The sequence below is a fragment of the Cololabis saira genome, chromosome 14 (assembly GCF_033807715.1).
Source record: "Cololabis saira isolate AMF1-May2022 chromosome 14, fColSai1.1, whole genome shotgun sequence".
In the NCBI taxonomy this organism is placed as follows: domain Eukaryota; kingdom Metazoa; phylum Chordata; class Actinopteri; order Beloniformes; family Belonidae; genus Cololabis; species Cololabis saira.
In genome coordinates, this window is record NC_084600.1 from 16,526,488 (window position 1) to 16,538,798 (window position 12,311).

Below are 12,311 nucleotides of genomic sequence, written 5' to 3' on the forward strand. Positions count from 1 at the left end.
CTTTATACGAAAGCAACAATCAGTAGAAACTCATCGGCACATCAGAATAACGAGCTCTCAGTTCAACCACCAGATAGACTATGTCCCCTTTAAATATTTCAAGTACCATCTGGGCCACTATAATAGAGCACAACCATTGAGGATTAATCTTTAAAAGGCATAAAGTACACATGAAAATATCATCTCATACCAAGAAACTAAAGATAAATGATGTAGTGAGGTATTTCTGTTTAAAATCAGGATGTGCCGAGGACAGGCAGAGCTCTGAAGTGACCCCGGAGGACTCCTCCCTCCGGGGCTGACATCTGGACTCTTCAGCATCCTAAGAACACCCGCCCTCTTATCTCCCAGCCTACTTGCCTCCTGCGTATGCATCCGAGGAGGAGATGGACCACGTGCTCCCACTCCTGAGGAGAACACGCTTCAAGAGGGGCAAACAGAAAAGGCTGAGAGATGAGACTCGCGTTTGTGTCATAGAGGTCAGTTTTTTATTCTCGGCGGATGGATTGGCCGGGAAAGACCTGCTCCGGGGGTCCCTGTGTGAAATCATCGTGAGGATATTTTGGAGTACCTGATAGGAACTGAAGGTATGAGTGAAGATCTGTGTAAACTGCTCGTCTTTAACAGTTACTGCTTTCCAGCTCTACGTGTTGGAAGCAACAAAAGCTCGGTTGTATGACATTTTAACTGTTCTGAATTATTTGTTATTAGCAAATGTAGGTGAAAAAATATTTTCCCCACATTCCACTACTTTAATAGCCAACTGTGGGCAGCTATGTGTTTGCAGTTGAGTCAGTTCAGGAGTGAGTGAAGGTGTTTTTTTCCTTTAATCCAGCAGCCATTGTGATGTAATGACACATAGATGGCACGCTTCGCTCTCGCTCAGCATCCTGGTTTCCTAAGTGACGCAGCTCTCAAGGGGGAGCAGCCGATTGGTTCACTGAGCTGGAGAGCCTCAGGCTGATTGTGCTCGTGTGTTTTGGTTAATGATCCACCAATTAGTCACACAGAGGTAACAGTTGTCTAAACACTTCGTCATCTGTCTCCGCCACAGGGTGGAAATGTGTTACTGACCGTCACGCTGGGTCTTGCTGAGAAGTCACTTTCTCAAAGGACAGGTCACATTTACAATATTTATATTGATAGTCAAGCAGCGCTTATTTGCTCGACAGGTGAACACTCGGACACTGTTCTGGTTATTTTATCCAAAATAGGAAGAAATATAGGCTACTATAAAAGTTTCAGTTTGCATGTGGTGTTTCAAGATTACATGTGGTTCATTCTATCAGAAAGTCCCCTTAGACTGTAATATATTTTCAAAGTGGACAGAATACTTTTCAGTATTTTGGGGTTTATCTAAAATTTTGTGAGAATGAACACTTACCTTATAGCTTTTATAAGCTCAGACAAGCGATGGCTGAGGTGCTGTATCATGGCAGGTGAATTTATATAAAGCAAATTTAAATGTATTTATTAATATAATGAAACAATGACTTTTAACTATGACTTTTTTTTTTAATAACTTTTTATTTTTTCCTTTTTCACAAATAACAGAACATTTCCCCCATACACAGACAATCAAAAAGTGCATATTAAGTCGACATTAATACAGACAGCAAGATTACTTATTAAGACAATTCCCCTTCTTTTACTACAACCTATTTCTATCAGTATCCAAATACAACACAGCATCTCCCCATCTTTGGTCAAAAGTGTCCATTTTCATTTGTAGCCTTGCGGTCATCTGTTCCATGATGTAAACCTGCTTCAGTCTCTGCTTCCACTGTGTTTCCACGGTGATTTACTGTCCTTCCAATTCACAGTAATCATTTTCTTGGCAATCAGTAACAAAATCCGCAGTATATATCTCTGTTCTGTAACTATGACTTTTAAGTCATCATCACTTCTTCATCAGTCATCGTCAGCAATTAGAAGTTTGTAGTAACTCAGTGAAAGACACTGGTCATTTCTGGTTTTGCCACTGAAATGACATTTAAAAGACCAGCTGAAGGAGTTGGTAGCCACAGCAGACTTTGATTGACATACGGTGGCGTTTTACAGTCTTCTTCTTGGGCCTGCTCATACCATCCATTTCCAACATGGCGCCAAGCGGTGTGAATAAAAAGACACTTTAGAGACCCATTTGTGAGGTCACAAAGGGTTCGTCCAGTAATTGTACTGTCTATGGCAGGGGTCGGCTACCCTGGTCCTAGAGAGACGCAGTCCTGCATGTTTTAGATGTTTCTCTGCTTCATCACACCCTGATACAAAGAACTTTGTCATTAACAGACTTGTGCAGACCTGGATGAGAAGCTGATGATGACCGTTAATTATAATCAGGTGTGGTGATGCAAGGAGACATCTAAAACATGCAGGACTGCGGCTCTCTAGGACCAGGGGTGCCTACCCCTGGTCTATGTTATACTTGGACCTCATTTCAAAAGCGGAAGTTATCAAAAAAAGACAAAGGAGGGAGAGACTAGCTTCTGCGTCGTATTAACTGTTTGGTTCTTGTTTCCATAATGTCTTGGAAGACATTTTTGCTAACTCAAACTACCTCCCGGTTGTGTTTATCATAGCTTGGTTTGGAGCTAAATGGTCCATTGTTTAATTGAATTCTACATTAATGAGACACTCCTCATGAATGCTTGTTTCCTCATGGAGAGCTTGTAGAAATTCAATCAATCAGAAGACACTTGAGACAGCAACATCTGGTTTTTAAGACAGTTGAGTAGCAGGTGACATTTTTACTTTATCATTCGAAAGCAATTACATACCGTTTGAAGGTAAAATGGGTGTTGAAGTACTCTGTATAAGATAAATGACGCCTATAAACGGCCATCTGATGTCCACTTAGGTTTTGTTTTTCCAAATCTTGTTGGACAAAAATGAAAAGAGGTATGTATTTATTTGTTTACGATGAAACAAACTGATGAAATAGCATTTTATTTTACAGAAGATTCCACTTAAATTTAGACTAATTCTGCACAACATCAAGACCCACGTTCCTTTTGATCTGGACCAGCACCAGTTTGCTGACAAAAACGATAAATGCCATCCTGCACGTCACACTGCTCTCACACACCTGGAAATCCCCCAACCCTACATCAGGAAGCTGTTTGTTGATTTTAGTTCAACTTTCAATTCCATCAGCTCAGAAAAACACATTAGAATCTGAAGACATGTAGCTTGGACACCCACCTCCGTTGATGGATCAAGGACTTTTCTGTTCAATAGACGCCGGCATGTTGGATCCAGTGCCATCCTCATCATCGGCATCCCCCAAGGTTGTGTTCTCAGTCCCCTTCCTTTCACTTTTCACACAGGACTGCATTCCCCACATTCAAGTTCACAGGCGACATACCTGTGCTGAGCCTTGTACGCAACAATGAGGAAAGCATCCAGTCACTGGTATCCTAACAACAACCTGATCTTCGATCAGCTCAGTGTGCACCTCTTTCCTCTGCAGCCTCAGGATGAATCGACTCCCACAGCAACCCCCCCAGACCCTTTAATGATGCTCCATCAAGAGCGCGCTGACACAGGGCTTCTCTGTGTGGTTTCGCAAGATACACCACAAAGGAGGAAAAGGACCTGCAGCAGATCTCTAAGAGGATCGACTCCCAAGTCCGGTGGAAATCCACTCAGGCCATATTTCTGAGGAGAGTAGACGTCATCAGAGGAGACTCAGTAAAATCATTTGCAGCGTTTTCTCCAGGGCCGTGAATGCTGAGCTGCTGAACCAGATCATTCCTCCTTAACAGATTTTTCTTTTACTGGTCTGAGTGCATTTTATGAAAATTATTGTGACTAATTGCTTTAAACTGGAACTTCAACATGCTGCAGTGTCTGAGCTTTTTACTATCTTCTTTATTTTACTTCACAGTGTTGCTGAGTTTATTACTGCTGCCAGACAGAATTTCATTGTGTAAACTATGCAATGACATTTAAGAATCATTCTATCTATTTCAACACAGTTATGTAAACAATTTTGGAGGAAAAAATTGAAATAAGTGAAATATGTATTGGCCTATACAGAATACTACTTTACAGAATAGGCCTACGACTTTATTCAAATTGTCTTATCTTATGCAAGAATATCAACGCTTTCACAGATGAAATTACATTAAATAAAATAAAATAGACATGGCCAAGTTTTGAAATACTTGTTAAACTATCTTGGAATAGCCTTGTAAATTGCTCACTGTGTTTTGTCATTGTGTCCGTCGCCGAGGCAACCGAGCAGCGCCTGCTGTATGATGGTTAGGGATTGTGGCAGATATTCCCAGCCGCCCCAGGTCCCCTGACTGTAACCCGACATACGCATCATAAACACTTTTCTCTCCTGCAACGCTGCAGCAGGGAAACATCCCCGTCCCTCTCAGCCGCAGCTAAATGGCTGCAGGAGAGACTTTAACATTAGTGTTTGTCCACGTTGCCAGACCTGAAGATGACGGGCCACGTGGCGGAGAGAGACCGGTCGCCCCACAACCTGTCAGTGAAGACGACGTTGGAAGAGGAGCTGGAGAGATCCGAGAGTATTCTCAGCAGGTAACGAGGAGTTCTTGTGAATAGTGAAGGGAAAGCCGACATTTGTGATGCTCAGGTGGGTTTTCACTCCTTTATTTTAGGGTGCCATCCGTCTGTGATGACACGTCCTCGGAGCTGCAAAGAGTCGCCACTCTTGACCCCCATGGAGGCAACTCCAGGAACTCCTTCCAGAGGACCGGAGCCATCTCCAGGTAAAGCCCAGAAACGGCACGCCAGCCTCCATCACCAGCTTACAGACTCAAATGATGGAAAAAGCTGAAGCATTATTGTGAAGATCCCTTTTAAAATAAGATATCACTGCCAATTTAGTTTCTGTGACGAGATAGTTCTCTTAAAACCCCATAAAAAAGCACAGTTTTCACCCACTTGGTTGTGTCTGTACTGGTTTATCTTGTGAGTGTTCTTCTCTTTGAAGGTGTCATTCATGAATTTTTATATATATATATATATATATATATATATATATATTTCAGAGATACAGAACAAACAAATGAAAAAAGAAAAGATAAAAGATCAAATTAAAACCCTCCCCCGACCCTCAAAACAAACAAAACTTGGACAGATTCAGCACATCTCGTAAGAAAATAGTAACACCACACCATATCCCAATGTCTTAATGTTTTTCAATGTTTTTGTATTTATATTTATTGTACATATTTATTGTATTATTATGCAATTTTATATAACGATTGTTTTTTATTTCTAGCACTCCCCTTCCCCTCTCCCCTCAAAGTGCTTATGCTTTTGGTTCAGGCTGCATTTGCAAATAAGAATTTGTTCTTAAATTGCTTGCCTGGGTAAATAAAGGTTATATAAAAAATAAAAGTAAAGATCACAATCACTACAATAAACTAATTATAATTAAAATTCATGAATTATACCGTTACTGCTGTTTTTAAACTACACAAGATATTCCCTGGCTTTCATAGTGACTTGACGTTGGTTTTATGCTCCGTGTGTGCATCAGGTTGGTGAACCTGGTGGTGAGACTGAGGGAATGGGCGCACAGGAGCCTGGTGGAGGAGGAGGAGCGGCCAGACTCCTTCCTGGAGCGCTTTCGTGGCCCCGAGCTGAGAATGGCCCCCAGTCGCAACAGCAACACGCAACCGGATGCCAATGGCAACAATGCCAAAGGGATCTTCAGGTATTCCTGGCTTCAGCCGGTGACTTCTAGCGTCCTGCTTTGACGTACAGCAGTGCAGGAGTTTAGGAGCAGGGCTACCTTTGTGATGAAGTCACTGGACACCTTTTCCTTAACACAGGGTTGGAGTTTGTTTATCTTTAGGGTTGAGATGTCTCATTAGGTATCAAAGACACGTAGAAGTTAGAGAGGATCTAGTAGTTTTGAAGATCTTTTATGTCTTAAATACTTTCAGCTGCTTCATTTTTTCTGTTTGTCTGGAAGAAAGTGTATCAATTTTTCTCCTTCTGAAGCCAGGAATACCTGTCTGTATGTCCTAATATTTTCAGGAAAAAGTGGGATTTGTTCGTGGTGTCTCCATCCGATGATGCGTACTACCGCTGGTTATTTGTTATCACTACAGCCGTGCTCTACAACTGGTTCCTTGTTGTTGCAAGGTAATGATAATCTATCAGTGTATCTGTTGGGGCCCTTCGGGCTCCAGAGATGGACGATGGGTGTAGAGAGGAACTGAATCCTCCTGATTTTTATTTCCAGGGCATGCTTCGACAGGCTACAGGTGGACAATTACATCTTCTGGCTAGTGCTGGACTACCTCTCAGACACCATGTACATTCTGGATACTGGGGTTCGACTTCGCACGGGTAAATGATTTCAAATTGCATCTTATTGATGCATCTAAAAAGATTTTTGCATTAAAAGTATACATATATATTTTTTTCTATAAATATATACACCAAGTGTTTTCTAATTGGTGAGAGTTCTGGACTGCAGGCAGACCAGTTCAGCACCCAGACCCAGGCAAACCCTAGATTCTCATAATCTTTTGAAGTATTCAGGTTTTCACAATTTCCTGAGGAACATTATTCATAAATTGTTTCATAAATTGGTGATTGGTTAACCTCTGCCCATCTTTATCATTGAGAGACTTGTTTAAAATGTCACTGACCTCCTGGCAATTAACCTAATCAGCTGCCAGATGTTCCTCCAGGCGTTTCTTTGTAGGACCAGTTACGTTTCTGGCCTTTGTCATCTACCCACCACCTTTTTAGACGTCGGGCTGCCCTCAAACTCAAAATGAGCCAACAGTTTTCATTCAGTTGGAATAAACCCACCCGGATAGCAAAATATGAGTGAATCAATGTGGTTAAGCAGAAACATTGAATCCATGTTGAAGCCATGTTGAAGCCATGACGAAGCCTGGTCCGCGACAAACAGAATACGTTGATTCAACATTGATTATGCGTTGGCATTAGAATTGGATGATTGATTGATGGTTGATCCACCATCCATCATCGACCTTAACAAATAATCAACCTTTTTGACCATAATTCAACATTGATTTAACATATTTTGCTATTTGTGCAAGAAACTTGTGCTTCGAGCTGTAACTTCTGCGAGTCACAAACGCCAACAGGTTTTATATCAAGATGGATTAGATGAATCTCTGCTAAAACAATTCTGTCTCAGCGTCTGAAAAAGGTTTAAAGGTATTGTGACATCATTTTTAACATGCTTTTAACACTATTAAAAGTCTTGGCCAACATCTCTCAAATGTGTCTAAAAGAGTGTAACAAGAAAAACTTCACTCTAGTTCTCTTTTCCTGGCTTTTTATTACAGTGTTTTTTTGCGCCGTGAAAAATGCTTCCTTTCCCCCCTTTCCTGTCAATCATTGCTCTGCTCCTCCTCCAAACCTCCTCCTCCTCCAGCCATACGCTCACAGCGGCGTCGGAGAGTTATTAAGCCGGGAGCGACAGGCGAAGCATGCACGGAAAAGCAGGAGGGCGAACCACAGCAAACAATCATAAAAATAAAGGCATGTAAATAAAGTGTCCCCTTATCTTAAGTCCAGTCAGTGGCCGCGGGTCTTCTTAGCAGTTTTCCTCCGCTGATGAGAACAGAAGAGGCTGTAAACAGCTCCGTGTTAAGCCTGATTTATGGTTCCGCGTTAAATCGACGCAGAGCATACGCCGTAGGGTTCAGCGTACGTTGCGCGTCGCCGCGTAACCCTACGCCGTGGGCTCTGCGTCGGTGTAACGCGGAACCATAAATCAGCCTTTATGGTGCACTGGAGAGGAGAGGAGACAGGGAGCTGGGTGGAGGGGGCGGTGATTTAGCGGGCCGTTACGTAACGGCCCGCCACCAAACCACATGCGCCGTTTTTGCACAGTTATGCGGAAAATCCCAGAAAGCACACAATACACTGAATGTTAAAAGTTCGTTGTTTTTTGGGTGTAATTGATGTCAAGACACCCAACAAAACACAAAAAATCAAGAAAAATGTGTTTTTCATGTCACAATCCCTTTAAGGTTAACAGGCTAGTTCAGGGGTCGGCAACCCAAAATGTTGAAAGGGCCGTATTGGACCAAAAACACAAAAAACAAATATGTCTGGAGCCGCAAAAAATGAAAAGTTTTGTATCAGCCTTACAATGAAGGCAACACATGCTGCATGTTTCTATATTAGGTGTATAACTGGGGGAAGATTTTTTTTTTCATTATGCACTTCGAGAAAAAAGTTGTAATGTCGAGAAAAAAGTCATAATGTCGAGATTAATGTTGGTGTACAATCTTGAGGAAAAAGTCGAAATGTTGAGAAAGAAGTCGAAATGTTAAGAAAGAAAGTCGAAATGTTGAGAAAAAAGTCGAAAAAGTCGAATTGTTGAGAAAAAAGTCGAAATGTTGAGAAAGAAGTCGAAATGTCGAGAAAAAAGTCCAAATGTCGAGATTAATGTTGAAGTACAATCTCGAGAAAAAAGTTGAAAAAAAAGTCGAAATGTTGAGAAAAAAGTCAAAATGGCGAGAAAAAAACTAAAATTTCGAGAAAAAAGTCGAAATGTCGAGAATAAAAAGAAAAGGCGAAAGGAAGAAAAAAGAGAAAAAAGATGGAAAAAAGGAAAAAAAAGGAAAAAAAAGTCAAATACATTTTTGAAAAAGCTCCAGGAGCCACTAGGGCGGCGCTAAAGAGCCGCATGTGGCTCTAAAGCCGCGGGTTGCCGACCCCTGGGCTAGTTGGCAACTTTGATGCAGCGTAGTTTTTAAAATGTTAAATTTATCAGAGCAGCTGTCCGTAGACAAAGCCTGTAAATAGAAATCCACTGGTAATATTCTTCAAGTGAGTGCATGAATTATCTATCTATCAATAAAACATCTATAAATTCTTGTTACACTAGTCTTATGAAGAGTAAAAAAAAAAACATTTTTCCACTGGAAAAAAAAGCCTCACATCGTGCTCTTTGTTAAGGAAACACTTTCCCGCTCTGAAGCATTCTAACAAGTAGCCACAAGCACATGAGTTGAAACATTGCTAGATTTTATGACGCTCCAATCCCGCACTTTTCCCAAAAATGACCTTTGAGGCATCAAGATAATCCAAGTTTTCACACCTTTGACATTAACTGTAATTAAAATAAAAATAATCTGTGTCTCTGAAGCTGTTCTTTATTCCCGTGGTACCAGGTTTCCTGGAGCAGGGGCTGCTGGTGAAGGATCCCGCCAAGCTGCGGGACAGCTACGTCCGAACATTGCAGTTCAAGCTGGATGTGATGTCCATCCTGCCCACCGACCTGGCGTACATCGCCACCGGCGTCCACACGCCGCAGCTCCGGTTCAACCGCCTGCTGCGCTTCCCGCGTATGTTCGAGTTCTTCGACCGCACAGAGACGCGCACCAACTATCCCAACATCTTCCGCATCTGCAACCTGGTGCTGTACATCCTGCTCATCATCCACTGGAACGCCTGCATCTACTACGCCATATCCAAGTCTTTGGGCTTCGGCTCGGACACCTGGGTGTTCCCCAACACCTCCCGGCCCGAGTACTCCACCCTGAGCCAGAGCTACGTCTACTGCCTGTACTGGTCCACCCTCACGCTCACCACCATCGGGGAGATGCCTCCCCCCGTGCGAGACGAGGAGTACCTGTTTGTGGTGTTCGACTTTCTCGTCGGGGTGCTGATCTTCGCCACGATCGTGGGGAATGTGGGCTCCATGATTGCCAACATGAACGCCACGCGTGCCGAGTTTCAGGCTCGCATCGACGCCATCAAGCACTACATGCACTTCCGCAAGGTCAGCAGGAACCTGGAGACGCGCGTCATCAAGTGGTTCGACTACCTCTGGACCAACAAGAAGGCGGTAGACGAGCAGGAGGTGCTGAAGAACCTCCCCAACAAGCTGCGGGCGGAGATTGCGATTAACGTACACCTCGAGACTCTGAAGAAGGTGCGTATTTTTAAAGACTGCGAGGCGGGACTGCTGGTGGAGCTGGTGCTGAAGCTGCGCCCGCAGGTCTTCAGTCCAGGCGACTACATCTGCAGGAAGGGAGACATCGGTAAGGAGATGTACATCATCAAGGAGGGGAAGTTAGCCGTGGTGGCTGACGACGGGGTCACGCAGTACGCCCTTCTCACCTCCGGCAACTGCTTCGGGGAAATCAGCATCCTGAACATAAAAGGCAGTAAAATGGGAAACCGGCGGACGGCCAACATCCGCAGCTTAGGTTACTCGGACCTCTTCTGCCTCTCTAAGGATGACCTGATGGAGGCGGTGACGGAGTACCCGGACGCTAAGACGGTGCTGGAGGAACGGGGCCGGGAGATCCTGCAGAAGGAGGGTCTCCTGGACGAGGACGCCGAGAGCGGCGGGCTGCAGAAAGAGGACACGGACGAGAAGGTGGAGAGGCTGGAGTCCTCCCTGGACACCCTGCAGACCCGCTTCGCCCGTCTGCTCAGCGAATACACACAAACCCAGCAGCTGCTGAAGCAGCGACTCACTCAGCTGGAGCAGCTGCTGCATCAGCCGGACGGCGGTGCCGAGGCAGACGTGGATACGGGTGAAGGCCAGCCTGGGCCTGTTGCTCGTGCCGATGGGTCACCACGCACACCACTGGGCAACCACAGAACACAGAGTCCATAGGAAAAGATTATTTCACCCAGAAACCCTAGAACCAGACCCACTGAGACATTAAGCTTTTTTAACCAAACCCATGAAGCATTTATATGTGGACCCCATACGGGTTTAAAGGGATTCTGGTTCCCATGTGGGTTTATCTGCAGTTGCACTGTTATAGTGGACGGTATCTGTTTGTCTGTATGAACTATGAGCAGAACCTGATTTTTAGGTGGGACCCACACAATCAACCCCCCTTTATCCCTCATGGCACCATATATTTGGCTCACATAGGCCCCCATTTGGGACCCACAAAACTGAAAGTGTATGCGACCCTGTTCAAACCCAGGCCCACTTTTAACCCAGACAAGGCCCACATGGACTTCTTGGTTGGTTTCAGGAACATTTTACCGTTTAAGGAGGTTTAAGGAGACGAATGCGTCACTTAAACCGCGCAGTCTTTGAGTTCTTGTTGATGCCAAAAGGAGTGTGCTGAATGTTTGCTGAAAAGCTGGTTTTAAACTTTCTTCCAGATCAAACCAAGTCAAGTGACGGACAACATCAAGAAATGTGAAAAACAATAATAAAAGCTGGCAAGACATTTAAAAGCCACTTTTGTAAAATAAAAGGAACTATATGAGATTAAAAGGTGTACTGAAGTTGCTGGATGTTTTGTGGTCACATGTAAACAGCGAGTTTAAATCAGCGGAGGGATTCAGCTCCCTTTACATGTCACATATTTTGCTCAGGTCCTGTGCACACTATGCTGTGCTGCTGCTCCTGGGGGGGTAAAACGTCTAGAGAGAGATGGCAGAAGCTGATTTGTTGAGTTTGCACACAATTACTTTTCAGTGATCTCACTAAGTTCAGTCTGCATCAAATATCTGACCTCTCTCGTCTTCTAATCTATTCCTGCTTTTATGGGCCATTTAAAGAGCTCTTTCAAAATCTGATGTCTTTTCATGTCTTAGATCAAATACAAATGATTTGTTTAAGCACTGCATTCCAGTTTTACTTGTGTTAGATCACATTTATTTAAAGATTAAGTCATAATCACCAGCAACTTGCAGCACTGAGCTGCTAAATGCCATCAACTTAGTGCAGACTCATTCTCCGAGGAGCGATGGGGATTTTCCAGTCATTCGGTCTTTGCATTCCAGGATGCAACTCAACCACATGAGCAGTGTTGATAAGGGCAGCTGGAACAATGCCTCTGCAGCCGAGAGCTGGCTACAGCAGAGATGCAGGACACGGTGCATGCATATCCTTTGCAGCCACTTTAAAGAGTGGCTGGTATCAAGTACCATGAGAAAAGCATCACTTACCAGTGGGATGAATTCAGGCTGGGTCGGCCGTCGTCTTGTCTGCAGCACATGAGATACCAATCTCACCACAGATACAACCTCAACGCCAAGGCACACACATAAGGGTGATTCTTTTTTTTTCAATAATACAACGGCACGTAAAGGCTTGGGCCTCCTGATTTAATTGTTTATTTTTCCAAAGAAGAAAAAGAGGAAAGGGCTCCAGGAAGTTTGACACAGCATGATTTGTTCTGCAGCAGAGCCGAAGCACATTAGATCCACCCAAATGCTCAACAGTTGTGACATTTTTCATGAAATTTATCACCTTTTTTTATTAAATTTCCTGAAAACAAAAAAAAAAAAACACCAAGATGTCTACTTGTGCAGCAACTTCTTTACATAGTAAAGACAGAGACTCTTCGTAG

The 12,311-nt window shown here is 43.6% G+C and overlaps 1 protein-coding gene across 1 annotated transcript; it reads left to right on the plus strand.

Annotated features, from left to right (window-relative positions):
• The first annotated feature begins 452 nt into the window (after positions 1-452).
• cnga2b (cyclic nucleotide gated channel subunit alpha 2b) lies at positions 453-11,209 on the plus strand. The gene is made up of 7 exons (XM_061740930.1): positions 453-587; positions 4,443-4,551; positions 4,632-4,742; positions 5,519-5,695; positions 6,022-6,129; positions 6,230-6,336; positions 9,153-11,209. Exons 2-7 carry the CDS (start codon positions 4,451-4,453, stop codon positions 10,607-10,609), a joined length of 2,061 nt encoding a protein of 686 aa, XP_061596914.1. The 5' UTR covers positions 453-587; positions 4,443-4,450; the 3' UTR covers positions 10,610-11,209.
• Positions 11,210-12,311: the final 1,102 nt, after the last annotated feature.

Coding starts and splice junctions, on each gene's coding strand:
- cnga2b (XM_061740930.1), top strand. CDS start 4,451: ATGACGGGCCACGTGGCGGAGAGAGACCGGTCGCCCCACAACCTGTCA. Junction 6,130..6,229: donor TGGTTCCTTGTTGTTGCAAG/GTAATGATAATC, acceptor TTTTATTTCCAG/GGCATGCTTCGACAGGCTAC. Junction 6,337..9,152: donor TGGGGTTCGACTTCGCACGG/GTAAATGATTTC, acceptor CCGTGGTACCAG/GTTTCCTGGAGCAGGGGCTG.